Below are 26,106 nucleotides of genomic sequence, written 5' to 3'. Positions count from 1 at the left end.
TATCTAGGTTAGTCATAACTTTTCTTCCAAGGAGTAAGCGTCTTTTAGTTTCATGGCTGCAGTCACCATCTGCAGTGATGTTGGAGCCCAGAAAAATAAAGTCTGACACTGTTTCCACTGTTTCCCCATCTATTTCCCACGAAGTGGTGGGACCGGATGCCATGATCTTCATTTTCTGAATGTTGAGCTTTAAGCCAACTTTTTCACTCTCCACTAAAGGATTTAAAAACTACTACATAGGCCAACTGAAGTATCTTAAATCAGAAAATAACATCTCCAGAAGTACTGTCCCATCATAAGCTCAAAGGAAGCTATCTCACATCAGTCTCAGCTCTAAACCATCCTTCCTGGTCGTGAATATCCTTGTTTCTTCCCTCCACTCCAATACTGTCTACCGCTGTAACTTGGTCCTCACCTTTTAAGACCTTCCCAGATCACAGAAGCCTTACATGATCTGTCCATTATCTAAAATCATGTGGAACTTACTCTTTTATTTTTACTCTGATGATCCAGTCATTCTTTTATTCAACAACTATTTATTAAATGCCTAATGTATTCAAAGAACTATATAAGGTTAAAAAAAAAAAAAAAGGTGCATGGCCCTTGGTCTAAAGGTCCTTTCAAACTAGGATGAAGATAAAGGCATTAAAAGAAGCAGATCTAATAAAGCATTCCCCAGAGGTGCAAGATATGGTGGAGAATAAAGAAAAGATTAGTTAATTCTAGTACAGGTTGGGATGAGAGAGGGCATGAGGGCATGAAAAGAGAGCAACTGCCTTAGATCTGAGTCTTGAAAGATGAAAAGGGGTTCCCTGGCAGAGCTCAGGAGGAAATAGGTCCCAGGCCAGTAAAGAACACTGTGATCAAAGGCCCAGAGGAACAAAGGAGCCGAGCATGTTCTGGCAGCTCCCAGGAACTCAGCCTGGTTGCAGCACTGGATATGGTCAAAAATGAGGCTGAACCTGGGCATGAGCCAGACTGCAGATGCCATCTGTGCCTTCTCCAGGAATCTGATCTTATTCTGTGGACAATGAGAGACCACTAAAGGACTGTACATAGACAACCTGATTGCGTTATCTGCACATTAGAAAGAAAACCAGCATCCAAGCGGTGGAGAGGGTGAGACCAGAGGCAGAGAGACACCTTCGGTAGAAAAATCTGAAGACCTAAGCTAAGACAATGACATTAGAGTGAAAACAGGAATCAAATGAAAGATAATTCCAATAGTAGAGAAGCATGCTACATTGGAAATGGGCAAGTTAGAAAGGTTACCCTTGCAAAGCCCACTGGGCACTTTAGAGGCTGTGCTAGAAACTGGGAGACCAGATAAGAGGCTAACGGTAGTTTAAAAGACGTGATCAAGACTTTGCCATATTTTCTCTCCTCTTGCTTCCACATTACTGGTGTCATCACTGGGCAGGGTCTTAAACTCACAACTGCTTTTCTCAGTCAAAGATTGTGGATACCTAAACTGAGCTTTTCTTAAGCTCAGCTGGTGAAAAGTAAACTAAGTAAATGACATAAAGTGAAGAAAAGCAAGGGAGGAAGACTGGAAGAGGTTGACAAGATCCTCAGGGTTGACTGACCAGACCAAACTTTAAGAACGCTGGTCATACTGGGCAGATTTCAACAGCCCCTCAGAGCCTGCTTCAACTATCTGGTTATCATACAGGAATGTATTCAGTCAATGACAGTTTTTATTGACACACAATTCCTTTTCCTTATATCAAGCAACAAGATAACTATATTATCCTGGGAAGTATAGCAACTCTGATAGATGAAGGCAAACCCAAAACTCCTTTGAATTTAGGTTACTGCTGGACAAATCAAAAAAAAATTCTCAAATGAAAGATTTTAATATTATGCTATCAATATCCCTCTCTCAAAATAAATGATGATGTGTGACAGACTACCTTCAGGGCGGTTGAAAAAAAAAATCAATGATCTTTTAAAAATCTGAGCTCTGATATTTGCAAAGTGCTTTTGGTTCAGATGAGAAAAAGCAGTAGAGGAATACACCAACACATAAATAAATCAATCTATTTTAAAAAAAGAATAAATTGCTCACAGAAGATAAACAAATCACTCCAAAGCAGAATTTTATTAAACTCTACTCAGATCCGATTCTTACACGAGCCACAATTCTCCCAGAAAGTCTCTCTGAGGTCTGATTGTAAAGATGCACACACATCCTTCCCACGGAGCAGTGCTGACCACTAACGGCCAGTTGGCTCACTTCAGTTTCACCAGTCAATCTCAGAACTGCCTTTGAAGAAGTCATTGATTAAAGTAATCAATCAATTCTCTACGTAATAATGCTCTGGCTTCTTGTGATTTTAATATCAAAAAGCCTTCCTCACTAAAAATGAAGAGTAATCAAGATTCCTGATCACACACGATCTGTGCTTTTTGATCAAGTTAATTTCTTTGACTTTGCAAGATGATATTTTCTTCTGAATCAGCACAGACTATCAACTTCATTTCTTTATTGAGATTTTGAATGTAAGCAATGCCTTCACTTATAATTAAACTAATTACACTACTTTTGAGTATTCTTGATCATCATTATAGTTCCATAGATGGAATAAAGCCCACTTAGCAAATTTTCCTGATGGTTCACATGATAAGCACATGGAATTTAAAGCATATCATCACCATCAGGGCATGAAAGCACCAATCTTCCCAGAGCGACCACATTATCATTGTCCAGTATGTACCTCCACACACGTTCTTGTAAATACCCAGGCACTCGCAGAGTAGTAACTGTCTGATGCAGTTTGGAGAAGCAAAAGAGAACAAGCACAATAGAAAAATGTCATAATTATTGTGCAGTTGTGTGGAAATAAAAGAATATGAGATTCCACTATTATTTCTGTATCACAATTAGCCTTCACACTTCCTACCTTCTTTTGCCCTTCACAAGCCTTCAACATATTCAACAAAGAAGCTGCAGACAGTCATACATAGAGGAATTTTCTGATAATGCAGGAAAATAATAGGTCACAAATGTCCCCTTTAACTAGTGAATGAATTACGTCCCAAAAAAGGAAAGAGTCCTGCCTGGGTTCCCCTGGTAAAGTCAGTGGTAGAACTCGGGCCCCACCTTATCTATCTCCTCTTTGTCCAGCACTCTGAATTCCACATAAATGTCTTCTCCATTTGGTTTCCTATTCTGTTTCTAGGATGATTAATATGGTCTCCAACTTAATTCTCAGAATCTTTAAGCCTTCTTTACTGTTCATCATCAACATCTTCCTCAGATGCCTTACCTTTCCTCCAAATTATTAACAAATATTACCAAAGCATAAATTAAGCATTTGGCACTTAACCTCTAAACACCTTTATGAAATCTGGTTTATTGGCAATTTTTTTACATAAATGTGAATTCTCACTTTCCAAATGAATTTTAAAACCAATGGCAAACAGTCTACTAACAAACAATTAAAATTAATATTTGACTATTTCCCCAATGAGTCAGATATTCAGATTGTCAACCTATCTAGCATATTCAAAATGGCCAGCTAGCCATATTTTAAATTAAACATAAGCCCACAGGATGTAGCCTTTGTGGGCTTTGCATGTTTAGATTTATCAATATCAAGAGTCAATACAAACCTAATACTAACACACTCAATCTCTTATGTTGAAATTTTATAAAACCAAAGATTCTCTTAAAGCAGCAATACCCTTTTAGAATCATTTTTTAAACCCCAAATAAACTTAATCTAAGGGGAGTTTCACTATAATTGAATAAGGACTTGCAAGTTGGACTGTGCAACACATTAAACAATTAAACAAGCAAGAAGTTTAATTAAATTTCTAATTCACTTTGGGTTTTGCTCTATCCTGCAATTACAAGGTTGATTCATACTGGTATCAAGTGTTCAGGAGTCAGGAGCCCTGCTCAAAGTAAATCTGCAGTGTCAGTGGTGAGCAGTGCATTAATGCCAGACAGTATGATAGTGGGTCCCTGTGCTGATACCCCTGGATGCTGGCTGAGTTTTCTCCTCTACCCTAGGCCTACAGGTCCCTACACAGGGGACAGGCAGCTTTTCATGACACAGATATTGGAGAAAGAGGTAGACTCACCCTATTTATGAAAAAGGAACATACAGATGAAAGGCTTACCTTGGAAGAAAAGTCACCAGGAATTAAAGGACCTGGGGGCTAGTCTAATTCCTCTATTTGCTATTCCTGTGGTTTGAGGCAAGTTCCTCTACAGGCAAAGTTACTCCGGGTCCAAATGGATTTAGACTTTGTAGTCTAAAGCCACCCAGTACACAGATACTAAGGGGGAAAAAATCTGCTAACTGCTCTCTGTAAAACTGCTGAGGTTAGAGGGGAATGGGTATTGTTCCTGACCTTGTGCCTCCAAATATAGGGCTCTTTATTACACTGACCTAAAGAAAAACCTTTGCAAGGAGAGTCTCATATATGTGTGGTACATGTTGTACATGAATTTGTATATGGAGAAATGTGCATAGGAGAAAAGCACAGAACGTCCCCAAATCAGCTGCACTGAAGGAACGGCTTAGCACAGAACTACTTATCAATTTGTACAAGTCTAATGCCACAAGCAAAAGGAAGGCTTAGCTATATAACCAGATTAAAAAGTGTCTGAAAAACAAGATACACCAATGCAAGACTAGGGTTCAACATACAGAATCATCATTGTCACCAGGCATCATTTTAATCTTGATATTTCCTATCTTGAAGGGGCTAGAGTAGTTTCTAATTCATCATTTCTGGTTTCCATGGTAAGTGGAAAATCTATTAGGTTGCTCTACAATGTTTCTTCTAATAAATCTAAGCCCTGCAAAACAGTGACGTTTTTTCCTCAATCTGAAAGATGTTTAGGTCATGATAATTGGAAAATGCAATTCAAATCCCTATCACAATTAAATCGGCCAGGAATAGTTTTGCCTTAGTAAACTACATATGACCTCAGTTCTGCTTTGTTATGTATGAAACAGTATTTTCAAGCTATCTAGTTTTTAAAATGCACTGACAGCAACAGCTTTAATTTAAAATGCCAGTGTTCAATATGTCAAAACTCAAATATTCTCTGAGAAGGAGCTTTAATGCACATATATTATTAATGCACTATCAGAGAACAGATCCCTGAGTTGATTCTGACCAATGAGTCATTAGTCAAAGGCTACATAAAGCAAATTTGGTGTATGATAGTAGATGAGAGAATTTTATTTCTTGTTGCCTTTACTATCCAAGGAGAAAAGAAACAAGGAAAGATATAGGAATTCTGCAATTGAAGGTTGGGAGATAGAAAAACTGGGTTTAATAAAACATCAGGTTTATTCTGAACTAGCCACTGGGTGAGAAACTCTTTGGAGAAAAGAATGGGGGAAAGCAGGTCATTGGACATGGACCTGGTGGGCTCAAAGGAGTATGACTGGATCTTGGCCTCAATCACAAGCTGTGTGGCTCAGGCAGGTTACTCTTTAGTTTCCTTACTTATACAGAGATAACTGCTCCCCTCGTGAGTTTTAGGAAGATTTATGAGGCAAATACCAAAACCATAGCATTGTGCTTGGAATAGAATGTTTATGTCAGCAAATGTTAATTCTCTTCTGGAATTGACACAAAGAAAGGCTGAAAGAATAATAAAAAATACAGAACTTTTTTGTTTGTTTACTATAACAAAACTTTATTAAATAATACAGTATTACTTTTATGAATTTTAAAATTTATAAGGCTCATTAGAGCATTGGTGACTTTTGAAATCATTTTCCTTTTCTCAAAGGGCTACATGCTCTGTACAGATAGTGATGTTGCAAATATAAAAACGCAAATAGGATTAAACAATTAAACTAAACCCATTGACCACTAGAATAATCACTTCTGAGGCAAATAATCTGAGCTCCCAAATTTCAGTGTTTTCTTGGAGAAAGATGTTTAGAAGAAAGCCTACTATTCTAATAAGCAGTAGACAGGTCAAACACAGGATTCAGATAACTTCAAATCTGGCTCTCCCCAGGAAGAAGAAGCTATTCAATGTTAGTCCAAAGTTTATCCTGAAGGAGAAAAATGACAGTGTTTTCACACTGCGTTCATACCTCCAGTGACTTATGTAATTCATAGCCAGTGTTACCTAAGTACCAGACAAACACACACACACACATTGATTTAGAACTCAATCCACCCTGATAACTGGCCAGAATTTAGGCTCAGACCATGAGCCTTCTCCTTCCCAATTCCTTTACCTCTAAAAAGGGGATTTAAACTTTGAGACTACAATCACATTATTTACAGTATTTTTAAACACCATCAAATAGAATAAAGACTCTGTCTAAATTTACTAGGCTCAATCCTATAATACGGTGACCAAAAATCTTGCTATTAATTAACCTGCAAATCAAAACAATTTATTATATTCTAAGGAAATTCTTTGAAGCCCAAATCATCCTTACTAACTGCTAATAATATTCAATGTTGTTTTTTATTTGATTCTGCCAATTCTTATCTAATGGCATCAGTAGAAAGTACAAAGTAATTGAGTTCTAAATCATATTTTTCATCGAGTGCATGAATATACTACACAAGGATACCTCTTGCCTATAAAACAAACTGATGAAAACTTTTATCTTTGGAGAATACCAGTAGGTATTCTTCGGAGAAGGCAATGGCACCCCACTCCAGTACTCTCGCCTGGAAAATCCCATGGACGGAGGAGCCTGGTGGGCTGCAGTCTATGGGGTCGCTAGGAGTCGGACACGACTGAGCGACTTCCCTTTCACTTTTCACTTTCATGCATTGGAGAAGGAAATGGCAACCCACTCCAGTGTTCTTGCCTAGAGAATCCCAGGGGCGGGGGAGCCTGGTGGGCTGACGTCTATGGGGTCACACAGAGTCGGACACGACTGAAGCAACTTAGCAGCAGCAGCAGCAGTAGGTATTCTTGCTATCAAAGAGACAGCATGGTGCAGGGGGAAAGCTCTGGACTGAGATTCAAGACCAGTCTCTGCCAATTACTAACTGAAAAAACACACACAAAATACTTAATCTCTTCTCTATTTTCTGTCTCTATTTTAAAGATAATACTTTCCTGGCTATCTTACAAAACTCTTTAAGGATCAAATGAGGTATTATCCAAAACACTTTGGGAACTATAGAGCACCATATAAGAGTAAAGAATTATCCCTCTGTGCTACCAGACTCTAAATGGCCTAACATGAAGGTATTAAAACCTGAAATCTTCCTTATAATACTCAGAGTAAAAAAAAAAAAAAAATTGCCAAGCATAATTGAATCAGAAGTCCCCAAATTGATTTCTAAACACCCTGAAAATTAAAATTGTCTCATTTACCTTTTTGTGGGCATATTAGCAGCTAATGTCATATCTTTCTCATAATATTAGATTGAAATTAAACATTAGATTCAGGGTATCCCAGGGAGTGCTAGTGGTAAAAAACCCACCTGCCAATGCAGGAGACATAAGAGACGTGGGTTTGATCCCTGAGTCGGGAAGATCCCCTGGAAGAGGGCATGGCAACCTGCTCCAGTTTTCTTCCTTGGAGAATCCTATGGACACGGGAGCCTGGTGGGCTCCAGCCCATAGGGTCACAAACGGCCGGACATGACTGAGGTGACTTAGCATGCACACAAACATTCAACTTACCCACACCTTTACCTGACCAGATTAGCATTCTACTAACCAGTGAAATAACTTCCCCAAATTAAGTTTCTTTTCATTTATTCAAAGGGAAAGTATATTTAAAACATGGACTTGGTGAACAGACATATTTCAATTTGTTATAAAACAGCAGTCTCTACAGTCAAAGTTAAATGAAGATAGAGCAAATATTTCTACAGGTAGTAAGTTCCTCAACACAATTAGAAAAGTTGCAGGAAAGGCTGAGGTATAGGAATATAGAAACATTAAGCACCTCTTCAGAGTGTTTATGAGTTCGTAAAATGTTATGCTTTTTTAAGATCATGACTATTACAAACAGGTATTTAGGATAAATAGGAGAAAAATCATCCTGAACAAGTTATTTTTTTCTAAATTATGTACCAGTGGTAAATGGTATTCTTCCTAATTATTTTAAGCAAAAAATGCACATACTTACCCTACAACAGCTTACTTTTCCTAAATTAAAAGGAAAAATCTTCAGTTGCAAATGCCTTCTCTACATCCCCAGAGGGCCAATAACTCTTTCAAAATTTGCCTGAGAGCATCACATGGACTGGAGTTTTCTATGATCAAATGTCTAATTTCATTCTTCTCACATCAAAATAATGTGTATAAACTCTTTCATGTACCTTGCAATTTATCACTGCTTTGCATTGACGTTATAATGCTGACTTGAAAATATAAACTTTGCTAGAATAAAAACTAAATGAGAGAAAAGAGTTTGTCTTACTCATCATTATATTCTTGGTGCCTAGAATAGTTTCTGGGCATGTATGGGATGCTCAATAAATACATGAAAAAAATGAATGAATACAGATATATAGTATTCAGTCTCATTCAGTAATTGTTTCAAGTATGACTATCTCTCCAACTAGACTGCTATTGCTTACTATTCCATGAAGAGGAAAACTGAAGTTTCTCTCATGGCTCTCATTGTGAGGATGGCCAGCCTTCAACGGCAACTTATTTTACATTATGTAGTCCCAGGTAATAATGCCTATGATCTAACAGTCTCTTATCAAGAAATATCTTAAAAGTACCAGAGGATCTTCCTGACCCAGGGATTGAACCCTGCTTCACAGGTGGATACTATACTGTCTGAGCCACCAGGGAAGCCCTCAAAAGTAGCACGTGTGACATTAACTGTACTATTAGGTTTAGACTTATAAATTAAAGCTTGCTTACTATTACAGAATACACTGATTATGGTCTTTTCTTAGAGGAAGCTATATACAAGCTGACTCATTACAACAAAGTTCCAAAACAAACTATTCTTTGTGTTCATTTCTATTTAACCCAGACAATCTGGAGACAGTAGTGACCGCCAGTGCCCAGCTAAACTCTCCTGCTTGCAGTGCTATTGTTCTCATACACAAAGAAGAAAACACACACATGCACAATAGATCAAAGGCTCTGCTATAAAAGCTCAGGGACACCAACACACTAATTCAGCTTAATTTTATTTGCATTTAGTTTTAACCAGAGTAATGCTTATTTGTTGACGGAAATGTTGGCATCTATCCTTCATTCTTCCTTCTGCCTATGGCTTATCCTTCCTTATAAGCATGCTCAGGAATGCCAGAAAAATGTCAAATAAGTATTAAATATAAGCAGAGAAACAGGAGAGAGGCTGGTCTCCATGAGGTAATAACAGAACAAGAATACTATTTAATATTTACTAATGCTTTGTCATGCATGAAATGCCTTTGCATGTTTCTGGGTCCAACAGGCTACTGAAAGACTCCATTTTATGACAGCTGTGATTTTTCTGAGCACTGTCCCATGTCCTACTTCCTTTTTATTGCTGTCAGGAAGCTGCGGTTTAGTTCCCTATACTGACTTAACTGCCAATTTTGAAAGGTTATAGACAATACATTAGATTCAGCGAGAGCTGTGCTGCCTTCAACTTGGGAGATTAATGTGAATAGGTCAGTAGCGGGAGGCTCAGCACAGCCTGGGGACGATGGATCATGTCAGCGTGGATTTCATATTCATAAACAAATTCTCCATATTAAAAACTGGTAACAAAAGCCTTTTAAGAAGAAAAGAATAAAAGGTTGTTTTTAGAGTGAATAATTTCTCCAGAGACCAAAAAAGCATGTGAGCAGACAAATTTGGAGATGCTTTATAAGCGGATACTTTGGTAATTGTGCTTGTAAGGTTGTGTACGTGCTCAGCTGCTCAATCATGTCGGACTCTGCGACCCCCATGGACTGCGGCCAGCCAGGGTCCTCTGCCCATGGAATTTTCCAGGCAAGAATGCTAGAGTGGGTTGCCAGTTCCTCTTCCAGGGGATCTTCCCGACCCAGGGATCAAACCTGTGTCTCCTGTATTGGCAGGCGGATTCTTTACCACTGAGCCACCTGGGAAGTGCCATGCCTGTAAGGTTACCAGTTTCCAAATAGAGAGAGATGGGGTTTAAACACCAAGAAAATACCAAAGCGGGTGTTATCATAGTCAGTTGTCACCCCTACAAACAGCTCGCCCAGAGGGCTCACCCTTGGGTCAACTCTTGACACCACCACAGCTTTCCTTCACATTTTCTCATCTTCCTCAGTGAGCTCTCCAAAGAGGGAATTTTGGAATAAATATCAGGCACAAGTGGCACTCCTAGTAAGAAGAAAATGCTCCAAGAGCACAAAGAATCATCACTGACTAGAAAACAATCCTTGTTGATGGGGTCAACTACTGAGTAAAGACCAACTCACCTTGTTGATGCTACTGGCCTGGATTCTTGGGAGCTCACAGTCCTTTCTGATAAACCACATAATACAGCTTGATGAAACCAGATACCTGAATAGCATTTTTTATATTCAATTGAACAGTACAAAATAATGCCAAATGTGTATTAATAGAATTCATCCAGGTGTTTTTGTTCTGGTTTTGGGGGAGTAGAGAATGTTTTGTAGCTAAATCGTCATGATAACCTAAACAAGAATTAGGTTCTACTGAGAAAATCATACTTCTACAAAAAGCCACTGTGTGGCACCCACACAGCTGAGATCTTTTTGTGGTAACACATACTCACTACATTCCCTAGGCCTAAATATCATCACCTCTGTGCTGTAAGACAAGGGTCACTAACTACAGCCCATGATCACTCTTGCTGGAATATACCACACTCATTCACTTATATATTATCTATGGCTGTGTTATTACTACAGTGATGGAACTGAGGAGTTGTGACAGATAGCACATGGTCCACAAAGCTGAAAACATTTACTTTCTGGCCTCTGTTCCAAGAGATGAAATTCACAGTCTCAACAGACACTTATTTTTATATTTAAGAAGAACCCAACAGACCTCTTAATGAAGAGAACAAAGAAGAGGAGGGAGAGGAAAGGAAAGGAAGAAGAGAGAGAATCAGTATTATTATTATCCTAGTAATGTAGTAATGATGATGTAGCAGTAGTCATAGTAGCAGCAGTCTGGACTTGCTATAGAATTCTCCTATTTAGCTTTGTGTAGATATTGGAGGAATCTTCAATGGATAAAAATATAAACAAAGTCAGTCTTTTGTATTTGCACAATAGAATGTCAAATCTGCTGCCAAACCTTTGATATCCCAACATGGGCCTCTCATCAATCAACAACAAAGGCCACTTCTCTTGGGACACTCACCAGATCTCTTAATCCTGAACTGATGTGCAAAGTACCCCAGTTTTATTCCTCCAAATCCCACAATGGTTAGTGGAGGGCTGTCTCTGACCTGTAGCCACTCCTCACAGGAGAAGCAGTGTGGTCAGGCATCATGGTCCGTTGTGGGGAGCAGCATATGGTGGGGAGGGTCACACTCCAGGTGCCACTGAGGGGGTTAAAGAGACCAGGGAAATGGCAGAGGGAACAGGCACAAGAAAAGAGTCTCCCTTGTGATACCCATCAGGATCATGAAATGTACATGGTGACTGGACTTTAGGTGCAAAACGGAAAAGGAGTGAAGCCTCTCTTCTGAGTCTGACAGGTGGGAAAAAATTGTGCAGGTCACAAGGAATCAGGAGTGGGGACAGAGAGAAATACAAGGAAGCGGCTGGCTTTGAGCACCTCAGATCTTAAAACTGGTTCAAGTTCTATACCCCCTGTGTCTCCTAGAGGCAAGAAGGACTCCAATAGCACATGACTTGCATATTGCTCTGCAGTTTCTAATAGAAGTATAGATCAGATCAACATTACTTGAAAGAATATGGGCGATGTGAAAATCAGCCATTCTCCTCGGTTCTCTAAGTTCCATTCACGCATTAGTCAGACTACCAAAAAAGCACTCATCCAGAAGGACAAAAAGAAAGCCTGGAAGCATCAGGTTAAGTGTCTATACAACTGCCTTCAAAAAACAGCAACCTCATTTTTGAAGGCTTACTTAAGGAAAAAATGGTATATGACATCAACTTCTAGAACATCAAAAACTCTAATGCTGCTGGTAGAGAACATGTTTTTCAGTGTCTCTTACCTAAGAATCCACATTGGAATTATCATACTAGTAACATTAGAATTACCATATTAGAAAAGCTTTACCTTTACTAGGATGATAATTCTACTAGTCAATTCTACTAGTGAAGACTATTAAAGTCTTTATCATATTAGTAAAAGTCTCTTTCCCTTGAGGACTGTTGTGATATTTTGTCCGACAGTAAGAATTTCCTAATTCATTGAGTCTTTGTGTTTTTTTTTTTAATTGCCTCTGTTCTCAGGAAACTTAATAAAATTTCAGATTTACAGTAAGAACTATGATTATCCACCATGTGCCAGGCATGATCATGGGTGAGAAAAAAGTGACAAGATCCCTGCCCTCTTGGTGTTTTTAGCCCACTAGAACAGCCATGAAATAGACTGAATAGTAATGCCATGAATCCAAGGGCCCAGGCAACTCAGCCTTGGGACATGCAATATAAACACAGGGCAACCAAATTAGACCAAATGGCAACTTCATTCTTTTCTTAACATTTCAAAGAACACCAAAAGGACTATGATTCACAGTCTACGGAAATGCATTTCAAAAGTCCCTTTTCCGCTCACCAAAACTCTCAGAATCCATAGCTATTCCAGAGCCTCACTCACCCAAAACCTAAAACTTTCCATTCCCAGACCCATGAGGCTTTATTTTCCCTTCTCCCAGCATTATCCATTGTAATTCAATTTAGCTTCTCTTCTAATAAGCAATAAAAAATCCTTACTCTTTAGGAGGAGACAATATAGGCAAAATAGGGCAGGGAGGTAATAGACATCTTTAACAAGGAGGAGATTTCAGGTCTACAAATGCTACACTTAGATAGTTTTTGTCTGACCATATAATTATGATTGTGAGAGAAGACTAGTGGGGGATAAGGTTATTCATTTACCATAGTGGTCAGAAGAGATCTCTCTCACAAAGTGACATTTAAAGCCAAGATCGGTAGGATAAAGCAGCAGCTACTCAAGGAGCTAGAGGAAAGACTATCCTAGTAAGAAAACCTCACGGTTGAATGCCTGAGGTCTGTGCATATTCTCCAAAAACTGAAAAACACATTCAATCTGGCTATAGGAAACAGGTGTGAGTTGTGGCTGAAGAGATGGGTGGTATAAAACACCATGCAGGGCCTTCTGAGGTCCTGGTAAAAATTTTGATAGTATACGAAGTGCCATAAATAACTAACAATGGATCTTAAGTAGGGCAGGACACAGCAGATTACCCTGGAAGCTTCTTGAAAAGCGGACTGATAAGGAGCTGTCAGGGAATGCAGAAGCTAATCAGAGACATGGAAGGCTTAAACCAGGGAGGTAAGGGTGAAGACTAAAAGCAAGAGGTCAACTTGCATCTGCAGAGACTGATGAGAAATTGACTACATGTGGAGGGAAAAGGCAAATCTTGACCTTCCATCTAATTATACATGAATAGATGGGATTGGGAGGAAGAGACTATTTGGATAGAAATATCAAGAGTTCAGTCTTGAAATTCAATCCATTATATATTAACTGAACATTATTGCATTTAGAAGCTACAGTAATTAAATTCAACTGCAATAGCTCTCTCAGTGCTATATGTCCAGGGCTTCCAATGGTGTCTGGCAACAAGGCAAAGTGCTCAATAAATACTTGGAGAATAAATGCAATTTCCTTTGATAATTACCCCTCTGGTATTCAGAATATCTGAGCAATACCTTTAGATTAAAACAAATTATATGGGACAAAATATAATTTTCTACTTAAAATGTGAAAAACATATGCATTGCTTTCATAGTCAAACTCCAAAAGGTGAATTTCAAGAAAATGTTCTTGTTTAGTGGAGCCAGAATTTGAGGAAAATGCTTTGAAACACTGTTCTGTGTGACCTCTGATTATTTAAATTTTTCTTTTTAATTCCGTGGCATGTGTGCTTTTCATGGTGAGTGACCTCAAATTCCTTCTGGAAGTAAATGGGGAATAAATTAGAAGGACATATTGTGGCTCAGATTAAACTCTACTGGTGGAGTTTCGTGGATGGAGTTCCACCCCTGCTCCCACCCCACACAGGAGAACACTGCCTTTCCGGGGTTCATCCTGGGAAATGAAACTTGGGGGCTGTCCCACACAGACGACAATGAAGCCTGGTCCCAGAGCCTCTCCCCAGCTCCGGAATTTCCATATGCCCTCTTCCTTCACTTCTCCTCACTCCCGTTAGTCTTAGCATTTGACAGATATATACCGTGGGCTCATGTATTAGCAGACACTACTGGTCCCTATGCCATTTTTCCTTAGATGAGCTATGTGGCACTGTGCCTGGCATATGGCACACAGTGAAGAAATCTTAGATCGTATGGTGATCATGTCATATGCATCTTCCAGGGGGCTTTCCTTATTCAAGGGAGTAAACCTAAATTGCTAGAATTTCAAAAATTGGGTCAAGCCAGAAGAAATTGCAGGCCAAAGCACCTTTCCGTTCCCTTCAATTAAATATTACAGAGGCTGGTTCAGAATCTACCACTTGCTACCATATGCAATGCATTTTCCCTCATTCTACTTTTTCTTTCTTTAACTTTTCCTTTTAAAAGTCTTCTATTATTGAATTCTTTTATATCATATTTTACCCAACTTGGACTTATTTCTGGAACATGTAAGGACACCGTGTGATCCTCCGATTCCTAGTCACAGTGAAAAAAAAAAGAAAAAAAGAAAGAAACCTGGCTCCAGTTTTAGATAACAGGATTTGAGTCCGGGTGCTTATTTTAGCACTTCCTGGATAAAGAAAATGCTGTGAACTAAGATCCTGAACCCTATTGTAAATGATATAGCATTGAACTTGTACAAATGTGCTGAAATACTCCAGCGATTGCTCGTTTCCTGAGCTACAAAATGAGTATGACAGGGTTTATTAATGTAAATCTAACAGGAGAAAACATTAAAAACATTTGATTTAAGGGATTTGGGGAAAACACGTCCAGAGCTTCCTAACAACTTTTATTTATCTATTTACTTATTTATGGCTGTGCTAGGTCTTCGTTGCTGTGCACAGTCTCTCTAGCTGCAGTGCACAGGCTTTGCGCTGCAGCGGCTGCTCTTGCGGTGGAGCACAGCCTCTAGGGCACTGGGCTCAGTAGTTGTGGTGCACGGGCTTAGTTGCCCCACGGCATGTGGGATCTTCCTGGACCAGGGATCGAATCAGTGTCTTCTGTATTGGCAGGTGGATTCTTTACCAGTGCATCACCAAGCAAGTTCAGCTTTCTAACAATATTTTTAACATGGCTATGGGCAGTGTTCACATTCGCACTTACTGACATTATTAGGAAAACTAGCTTAAGCTAATAAATACATTTGCCATCCTAATGCACACATAACTAAGTGAAACTGTGTGAGAGAGTGACAGAAAGTCCTTTTGGAAATAAGAATAAATAATGTGTATCAATCAGGCTTTTAAAGATCTAAATGTATTTCTTAGAGTGGGATCCTAAGAACTATAGCTCTCGAACATTATTTGACTCAAAAACTGTTTCACCAATCTCAAGAGCAATCGGCCCTGCTACCACTTCTCACAGGAGAAAAAGAGAAAAAAAGATTTCCTTCTTCCTGCCCTATCCAAGTGGGTCACTGCTGCTTTTCTCTCTGTGAAGTCTTTCTTCCAGAGGTTTGCCAAGTTCTGCTGTGGTCCACTGCGTATTTTAAATGTTGGAAGTGGCTATGGCCAAAGAAGGTCAGAAAATACGACTTCTGAGTGGGCTTGGGGGAGTGCTAGGGAAAGACAGATGCTGCGATTTAGGTCAGCTCTGGGGAGATGATTTGTGTTTACCAGATACTTACTGTTTATTGGTGTTCGTGCTTTTCTATGATCCTTTTTAATATTCTAAATTAAGAGCAGTATTTTAAACTCCCCAAAGGTGATTTGCAATTTTTTAAAATAAAAATGATCCAATCATCCTATAAACAGCAGAGCTGCCATCTTCTGTAAATAGAACTGGCAAGCATTTCATCAGTCTTAAAATATCACCTCCTTTGATTTCCTGCAACCCCCCAACAAACGCCTCCCTCCCCCAAGTTCCTTAAAACAATACTGCAGAATGCTGTAGGGGACTTACAGGATCCCTGTTAATGCCAAAGATATTTGAAGAAATGGTCTGCGTCAAGACACAAGGCTTGCTATTTAACATGTATTATCAGGAAGGCTGCAGGGCTTCTTAGTTTTCTTTTATTCTCCATGGCTTACAGAATAAGAGTACTAGAACTTTAGATAATGGGTACAATAGAAAAATTTGAGCCATAAGCAAAAATTTAAGCCCAGACTTACCTAGATTATTCTACATTTCTGACAGGGCACAAGACCTGTCTTACAAAGCTGGGAGCAGGGCCTTCCTGCATAACAAGCTTCAAAAGAGAAGGGAGGAAATAAAATAATGGAACATTCTGATGCTCGAATAAAATCCTAATTTTATTTTGCTTAATTTTAATTCACATGCCATATGCGGCATAATCTCTGCTTACGGAAGCCCTCAACTTTGAGCAATTCTCAAGAAAAGGTATCATCTGCATGGGCAGCCAGGGATACTCTGAAATGCAAATAGTCACGATGGATGTTTAATTACATTGCTGAGGTGCTTGGATGCCGCTCACAATAAAGACGTCCACCCAGCTTCCCTGTGTGTGATGCAGCCATCTTGCTTGTGGTAGAACAATTTAAACCTCTCCAAGCCCTTCCTGCATGTATACACCTTTACGGCAGGGACTGAGAGTGGCCTGCAAGTACCCACTTCTCCTTACTTTCATAAAAGGAGAACCTTGGTTCATAGCCAAGCATACTCCCGCTCAGAATGAAGACTGCATTCTCTTTTTTTTTTTTTTTAGTTTTTCTTTTTTTTTATTTAAATTTATTTAATATATACGGAATTTAGAAAGATGGTAACGATAACCCTGTATGTGAGACAGCAAAAGAGACACAGATGTATAGAACAGTCATTTGGACTCTGTGGAAGACTGCATTTTCTAGACTCCCTTGTCAGATACGGCCACAAGACTAAGTTCTGATCAGTATTATGTAACAAGTTTGCGGTGTTTCTTCACAGGATCCTTGAAAGTAGGGATCACCTTTTGCTGCCTAGAATGTAGATTTTATAGCTGGAGTTCCAGCTGTCTTGGACAACAAGGTGTGAACATTGAGGACAAAAGCCATGCAGACAATGGCAGAGCAGGAAGATCTGAGCCTGGCTTCCCGACAATACCCAGAGAGCCAGTATCCCACCCCTGTCCACCTACCCCAGATTCCCTTCCATGAAAACAGAGATAAGCATCCGTCTTGTTGAGGCTCTTGTATCCAGAGTTTAGATGTCTGATTTATGGCAAGTGAACAAAATATTAAGTGATACACCTGTCAATACAGTCCAAGGAGCCTGCCGACTCTGGATAACAAATTTAACTTTTCTCCTCTGCAGAAATTCCTTCACTCATGTAAAGATTAAACAAGTAGAACCCATAAGCAAATACCAGCATAGCATCCTTCCCACAAGAGCAAAGGGGCGTTAAGGTCAATTCTGCCTTTGCACATAATCAGCAGCCCCACATCCTGTCACCCCAGTCCCAACTGATCAAGTCCAAATACTGCCTATCACTTTAAACCTCTCTAAAACAGCACACTTGGTTATGATGTAGCCCACAGCTCATCAGAGAATGGGCAGAGGTCACCACCTGCATCACTCGTGCTCCGAACCAGAGAGGTCCCTATGCAATAGTCATTTTATGGATGCATGCAAATACTAGGCTCTTTTAATTACTATAATCAATAACAATACATTAAAAAAACTATAATAGTATACTGAAATATGTATTCTGATATTGTAAGTCCCTAGGGGTACAGGGATACGAAATACAAAGCAATATTAAATAACAGTGATAACAACAGATAATGCTTGCTATTCACACCATATCCTGCTGTTGTACTATCTGGCCACCATACTGCTTGACACATAGTATCTGGAATTCAAAATATCATTATTCTTATTTTACCAAGGAGGAAACTGAGGCTCTGAGAGGTTAAATAAATCGGCTAAGACTATGCAGCCAGTTCCTGACAAGGGTTATTGCTGAACCCAGAATTGCCTATAAGATTAAAATTATTTTAGCTGTACAATCTCATCTTTCAGAATTTTAGAGATAATAATGCAAGGAAAATTTCTATTTTTCTCACTTAAGCACTGCAATAAAATATTCTAATCTTATCTCCATTTTATATCAATATAAGCATTTCCAAAAACAAAGGAAAGGAAAAAGCAAACAAAAAATCCAATAGAATTTGTCTGCAAAAGGTAAATTATGTTAGAATACAAATGAAGCAAATCACAAAAGTGCTTTTCCTTAATTTCACCTTCTGCTACCAGTTTCAATTTCAGGGTGACCTATACGTTTCCATAACAAGGGTCATTATACACCTTTTAATGCATGAACCTCAAAACTGAAAGAAAACTCCTATAATGACATATTCTTGTATAATTACATCTCTGTATGCCATTCCCTTTGAAACAGGTCTGATTTGTTTCCTACCTCTTTGTTGAGTCTCCACTTTAATAAAAGGAAAAAGCACTGAGAGAAATTAGGCCCTGAAAGCATTCATTGAATATGTCAAGCAATTTACCCAGAATGCAAAAAAGAAATAAGTTAAAAACAAACAGGAGGAACAAACAAATCTGTTTAAAATGAGATTTTTGCATGTATGAATATGTGTGTGTGTGTGTGTATGTATCTGGGGGTATTTCTACTTAAAGATACATTCAAAACATGGCAATTACATTAAAAGTTTATCGGTAGAATAATTAAAATTTTCAGAAGCTGCTGAAAGCTAAGGAATCAAAATACACCCATGAGAAGAAAGTCAAACAGAAGGCTGGAGCTCCCTCTTTCTTTTTTTTGAAGAAATTCACCAAGACATCTCTCCTAGGAGACCAAAGTTCTCCAGCTGACAGCCCAGCAGCATAGCGCTCATGATCAATGTTTTCACAACCTCTGTACACATGCTACAAACGTAGTGCATTTCTCGGTAGCTCATTGTTCATAAGAGACTTATGCAGTAGAAAAAAAGCACTTTTAAAAGTAGGAATACTCACAAAGCCATTTCAAACTGTTCCAGCCATTTTTTCTTTAAATCTTTTGTTTTGCAATAAAATTCTAACCCATTTTGTCCTTGGATATGGATGAGGTAGAAGCCATAAGACCACTGTTAAAATTAATATTCCTCAGGTTAATAGGTATCATTCATTAATAACATTGTGTTTTTCAAATCACTAAAATACCACCATAATCATCTACAAAACCTCTCATACGATTATCATCAAACTCTGATCAAGATTATTGTAGTCAACTTCTTATCTATAACAATTGCTATGCCAAGTGCATTTTGCTGCCATGTTCATCAAGGCATTAGAGAGGATCATATCATCTGTGGCACTGTCTAATTATTTCTCAAAAAGGCTTGTCTCTAATTAATCTCTAGAAACAAGAAGACCTGGATCAATGAGCCACCTCTCACATTACTGTAGCTCAGTTGGTAAAGAATCCACCTGCAATGCAGGAGACGCTGGTTTGATTCCTGGGTCAGGAAGATTCCCTGGAGAAGGGATAGGCTACCCACTCCAATATTCTTGGGCTTCCCTTGTGACTCAGCTGGTAAAGAATCCACTTGCAATGTGGGTGACCTGGGTTCGATCCCTGGGTTGGGAAGATCCCCTGAGGAAGGGAAAGGCTACCCACTCCAGTATTCTGGCCTGGAGAATTCCACAGACTGTATAGGCCATGGGGTCACAAAGAGTCGGACACGACCAGGTAACTTTCTTTTTCACATTACTGTATTAGCATACGTTCCTTGGATAGTCAAAGTTATGAGTAAATTACAGTTGTTCACTTCCAAGAATTTACCTTTTTATTTTCTTTATCAGTTGTAGGATTGTTGGCTATTTTGTACTGCTGAAGATCTATTATTTCCTTCATTTCATAGTTATCACCTTTCCTTTTACATACAATCACTGCCAAATCAAATAAGAAGATATGCCTGAAAGAAAGAGAGCAAGAGAGATTGATTTATTTAAATAGCTTGGAAGAACATGTGTTAATTCTTCCCAAGTAAAGTTTAATTTATCCCGTGAGTTAAAGACAAAGACAATGCTGCACACTGAAAGAATGAGCCGCATGTCCTGGCACTGCCCTTTACTAAATGATAACCCTGCTGTACCTCAGTTTCCACAGTTACAAAACAGGCAAAATTTTAACAAGAATAATATGCACACTGCAGGGTTGCTGCCAGGAACAATTAAGTCATAAAGCGCTGTTCATGAACCAGTACTTTTTTCTTCCAGTTTAAAAGATAAACACCCATGGGAAAATATTAATGGCAACAATAGTGGTTAACGTCTACCCTTGTTACTAGGTGTGGGCTAGACTGCCTTGAGAAGCATTCATCCCTTCCACAAAGATGGCTCACTTAATTTAAATCCCCAGGACCACCTCCTGAGGTAGGTATCATCACCGTCATTTTATTGAGGAGGAAGCCGAGGCTCGGAGAAGTCGGGTAACTTTCTCAGGATCACACTGCTAGTGGCTGCAAAGCAGGACTCACTCCTGGGTCTACTTGTGGAACCTGTGCTTGGCCCTGTATACTGCTCCTATGCTTTAACGGACAACTTGAAATACAACTGAATGGTGCATGACCCTAATGTGAGCTATAGAAATCATGGTTAAATTTACACCTTGATATTTCTCTTCTATCTTATGAAGAGCAATGTAATTGAGGGAGAAAACAAATCTTATAAATCCTATCATCCAATACCAACACTTGTATCTTTTTGAAAACTCTCGGTCAGTGATTAACACATATCCATTGTGATAATGAGACATTCACACAGCCTTATTACTTGCATCACTTTCAAAGATTGTTTTCTGGGACAGGCTAAAAGGATGTGTCTCTCCTGAGACCTACCTTTAGAGCCTGGGTGTCAAGGTGGATGCAAGAGGGATGCTGCCCCCTACTGGTCAACTTTCTATTATCCTAAAGTTCCAGAAAATGGCCATTTCAATCAAATACATCAGTTTAACAACCACATACATATAGATAATTAGGGACACCAGGCAAGCTGACTAATCTTTAAGGAACACACCTACATATTTCCCTCAAGAAAATCTCACTTAAATGGCCCTTATTTGGACCTCATTCTCAAGACATGTTGTATTACTTTTAGTTCTTTTATAATGCATACCAAAAAGTAAAATTAAACAATTGTGTTTTTATGGTATCTATTATTATTTTATTGCTACTCTCATTTTAATGTGTACTTTTTTACTCTAGCTGACATTCTAGATTTTTCTTTTCCTTCTGAAGAACTCAAACTTAGGGAAATCAACAGATACCAGAACAAAGAAGGGAATACCTAACATGTCCATAGAAATTAAAAAGCAATAGATTGGTCTCTTCCCTTATTTTTATTCCTTTATTTCACTCCTTTATCCTAAAGGAAACGTCCTTAAGATTTTCTCAATCTCCTGATACTATACTGTTTTCTAAATAAGTACTGATCCTTCTCACCTTTCTTGTTTTGTATGTTTGTCTAGAGTGGTTATTCGAATTTCACCATCTCCCTGAGGTCGTCCAAAAAGCAAAACGGGTTGGTTCTAAAATAGAAAATGTACATGTCTCAGTTTTTCATAATCACATAAAGACAGAAATAAATATTAGTGAGGATATTTTCTAGGCACAACTTCCTTAGAGCAAATTTTATCATTTGACCTTTTGAGCACATTTACTCTAAAAAGCTCAGGTCTGTATGATATACGTTCAAAAACAACCTGTCCATGTTCATCCCAGCAGGCATACTGAAGACATTAATTAATTTTACTTACAACCCTGATAGAGAAGTTAGCTACCAAAAGAGAGGATTAACTGGAATAATGCAAATCACAAGAAAGTTACAACTGATACTTCCTGAGCATCCACTGTGGGCTAGCCAGTGGAATGGAATACGTACAGGACAGAAAGATATAGACCCTGCCCTCATGAAACATACTGCCCACGGGGTGACAAATATTCACCCAAGTATATAATCACAAACGTGTGATTGCATGAAGGAAGAGCAGAAGCATGCGTAGCTGGAGGACCTAATTTGGTCTAGGGAGTCAAGGATGGCTTCCTTGAGGCTAAGATCTCAAAAATGAAAAGTCCTGACTTAATGATTAAAAATAATAAGCCATTTCCCAAAAGGCAGACAATAAGAAGTTTTAAGTATTTATGAGCACCTAATCTACAAGATGCTAAAGGATAAAAGAACTGACTGAAAATATCAATAACAACGATGAGATTACATTCTAATAAAAAAGATACGTAATTAACTGTACTACAAAAAAGTATAAAGATTAATGCTTCCTAATAGGTTAATAGGTAAGACAATCATAAAAAAGGTCAAAGTTAGGGTCTCATACTTTCTGATTTCAAAACTTACTACAAAACTATGGTAATCCAAACAGTGTGGAACTGGCCTAAACACAGACATCTAAACTAATGTAATACAACAGAACGTCCAGAAATAAGGCCTCATATAAAGGTCAAATGATTTTTGACCAAAGTGCCAACACCATTTGGTGGGGGATAGGAGAGCCTTTTCAACGAACAGTGCTGGGGAAACTGGATATGCACAGGCAGAAGAATGGAGTCAGGCCCTTATACTGTTTTCAAAAGCTAACTCAAAATGAATCAAAGAGCTACAAATACAAGACTTAAAGAAGAAAACATAGGGGAAAAGGTTTATGACATTGGATTTAGTAACGACTTCTTAGGACACCAGAGGCACAGGCAACAAAAGGAAAGGTGGACTTCATCAAAATTTAAAATTTTGTGCAAATAACACTGTTAACAGAGTAAAAAGGCAACCCACAGAATGGGAGAAAATATTTACAAACAAAACTGTGATGAGTTTGATATCCAATAATTCATAAAGACAGAACGTAGAATGGTGGTTGCCCGGGGCTGGGAAGAAGGCAGGATGAAGAACTAGTGTACAATTTAAAAGGGCAAATTTAATATATTTTACCACAATGAAAACAGCTATCTGGGCAATGTGCTATAGAATTACAAAGAAAGGGGGAAATGGCAGATTAGGGAGAGAATCTTTTTTTTTTTTTTAATTGGACAGGAAAGAAATTTGATAGGAAATTATGAAAAAAGATATTCTGGGCTTTGACAACATTATAATAAAGGCCTGACTATAACAATGTATGGCAGGGACTTCTCAGGCAGTCCAGTGGTTAAGACTCCACCCTTCCAATACAGGTGGCAGAAGTTCAATTCCTGGTCGGGAACTATTAATAAGATCCCACATGCCGTGCCACCACACACACACGAAACGAAACCAAAAACAAGGCAGGGCAAATCGGAGACCTTAAAATGCAGCAGGACAGCTGGAACGTAAAGTATGTGGGCCGTTATTAGCTGGATAAGTTTAGGAATACAGATTAAGGCCAAATCATTGAGGACCTTAAATATCCATGTTAAGGAATGTTGACTGAATCCTGAAGGTAACAAAATCCTGACAAGTTTGGGAAAGCAAGCGAATGGAGAAATCCACGTTTTGGAAACACAGCTATGTGAAGAGGTAATTAGAGGCTACTGTGATTGGAAAGGTGGCAGATGGAGTCCTGAAAAGGGGAAAGGGCTGTACGTGTGGAAAGACAGACACAGACCAAAGCTGTTGCAGAGAAAGAAGCAATAAAACTGCCCCACCAAGGAACGTATCTTAAATCCACTCATTTATCTGTTTTCTCTACCCACAGCCTTAACCAGACTTCCATCATCTCTCTCTTGAAACCACCTCAACAACTTGCTGACTGGTCTGCCTGATGAAAGAGTTTTCTTGACACATAAATCAGACTGCAAAACCCTCTGGTAAGAGCCTTTCACTAGCTTCCTGCTGCAATCCCTCAGAGCCTTGTCCTCCAAGGCTGCGGGGTACAGTTCTCCGGTCCTCCTCCGTCACTTCAGGGCCCATCCTTCTTCCTTTCACTCTCAATTTCCAGCCTCTCTTGTCTTGCAGCAGCTTCTTTTTTGTAATTTTTACTTTTTGGCTATGCCATACAGCATGTGGGGTCTTAGTTCCCCACCCCCTGTACTGAAGGACTGAACCCGTACCCTCTCTAGTGGAAGCACAGAGTCTTAACCACTGGACCACCAGGAAAGTCTCCTGGCTCTTGCCCATTTCTGGGCATTTCACTTGCTATGGCTCCTGCCTGGAATCCTCTCTGTACAGACCTTCATGCCACTGGCTTCTTCTCATCCTTCATGCTCAAATGAGAAATGCCTCAGAAGGACTTTTCCGGAGCATCTTATCTAAACTAGGACTCCCCTCACTAGCCTCTGTTGCAGCAACCTGTTCACAGCATTCATCTCAATAGAGTAGTTTTAAACTCTCTTTTTACTGTCTCTTCACCCATGAGATCATATTGCTCATAGTTACAGCCCCAGCCCCAAGCAAAACATCTGGCACACAGCAGTCACCCAGTAACTATACATAAAATGAATATATTAACAGGGCTCTACCATGAGTATGTATGGGGGTGAGGATAAGAAGAGAAAAAAATGGATCCAGTGTTTAGAGTTGGGACTACTAGGGGCAGAGGTATCACAATGTGATTAGGGACAAGCGATGGCAGAAGGTCCCTGGAGAGCAATGTGTCACAGATGCCACTGAACATTCATCCCTGTGGACTCTGTCAAACAGAAGTCAGAAAAAATCTAGAATAACAGAAACTTGAAGGTAAATTATTTTTTCTTCAAAAACAACTCCTAGAATGTCCCCCAAGCTGTGGGTTAGAGAAGCTGGATGGAATGATAATTACGTACCAAATTTTCTATAGATAGCTGAAACTGTTTAATTTCACGAAGGGTCTCATTATCTCTTTTCACTTCATTCACATATTGTGCCAAGTCCTAAAGAATAAAGAGAAGGGGAGAAAAAGAAGGCACAATAAGATCAGACAAGAGATGAGCACTGTTTGAAAAGAAACACATCATTAATTTCATTAGTGATAAAAGTTACCGCCATAACTTTTCAACGACAATGAAATGAAAGCCCAGTCAATCAAAGCTGCATCTCTAAAGCAATTTAAAACCGTCTGGAGTACAGCTGGGAAGACTGAAGCCCTGTCCTTTACCACACCCTTGAGGAGAGGGAAGATCAAACACTAAACAAACAAAATAAGCTGCCATGCAGAACAACAAAAAGGAAACCAGGTCGGGAGCATGTAAATTTCAAACGCTGACCTTGAGGGAGTCACACTTGTACTTGAGTTAGGAGGACAATCATGAAGGATTAGACAGGACAGAAAAGTAACTAAAAGTGAGACAATGAATCCAGCAAGGCTGTTGTCTGTAACTAATTAAGTGTCTTAGTTCTGGGGAGCATTAAGTCAGTGGTGCCAGGTCAATTTCAAAGAGTTAATAAAGGGGAAGGAAAGAAGAGGAGAGAAACCAGGGCGGGAGAAAAGGAAGGAAAGAGCACAAACAACGCTGGTCTTGCTTTTCCACATGCCTTTACCTATTTTGAAACATCTTTTCTCATATTTGAGGAAACATTAGCTAATCTTTCCATACTGTAACCAGCTATTTTTATTATAGGTGCTCCAGATTTTTCCTGTTTTCTGGGTTCTTTTTCTTTTTTCCCCTATCCTCTTATATTCATCGGCAACAGCAGGAACAGAACTCACACAAAAAGCAGTTCCTAACTTTGTTCTAAATGAAAGCCCGATTTTTCATAGAATATCTCTGTAAGAGATTTCTTTAAAAAACTGGAAACTTGGTATCTCTTTTTTAATAATAATAAATAATCGTGTGCTGCTTCCTGGCATGGTATTCAAGTCACCTAAACAGCAGAGCTAACACTGAGATTCGCACAGGGACACGGGTAAGCATTATGCATTGCTTTGAGTAGAGTCATGTTGGCATTTTGTCTCCAGAACAAATACTTGGGTATGTTGTAAATTGGGGCAAATATTAT

At 39.0% G+C, this 26,106-nt stretch overlaps 1 protein-coding gene across 2 annotated transcripts in view; it reads right to left on the bottom strand.

Annotated features, from left to right (window-relative positions):
* VAV3 (vav 3 guanine nucleotide exchange factor) overlaps positions 1-26,106 on the bottom strand; it is a 436,414-nt gene that overhangs the window by 184,285 nt on the left and 226,023 nt on the right. For both annotated transcript variants that reach the window (XM_010830944.1, XM_010830945.1), the window contains exons 12-15: positions 24,954-25,040; positions 21,651-21,736; positions 19,991-20,123; positions 19,183-19,292 (exon numbers count right to left, since the gene is read on the bottom strand). In XM_010830944.1, coding sequence (XP_010829246.1) covers positions 19,183-19,292; positions 19,991-20,123; positions 21,651-21,736; positions 24,954-25,040 — 416 coding nt within the window. The remainder of the gene's footprint in view (positions 1-19,182; positions 19,293-19,990; positions 20,124-21,650; positions 21,737-24,953; positions 25,041-26,106) is intronic.

Source organism: Bison bison, unplaced genomic scaffold (assembly GCF_000754665.1).
Source record: "Bison bison bison isolate TAMUID 2011002044 unplaced genomic scaffold, Bison_UMD1.0 scf7180017864519, whole genome shotgun sequence".
Classification (NCBI taxonomy): Eukaryota; Metazoa; Chordata; class Mammalia; order Artiodactyla; family Bovidae; genus Bison; species Bison bison.
Note: the sequence above shows the minus strand (reverse complement) of the source record. Positions and strands in the feature narration are given on the sequence as shown.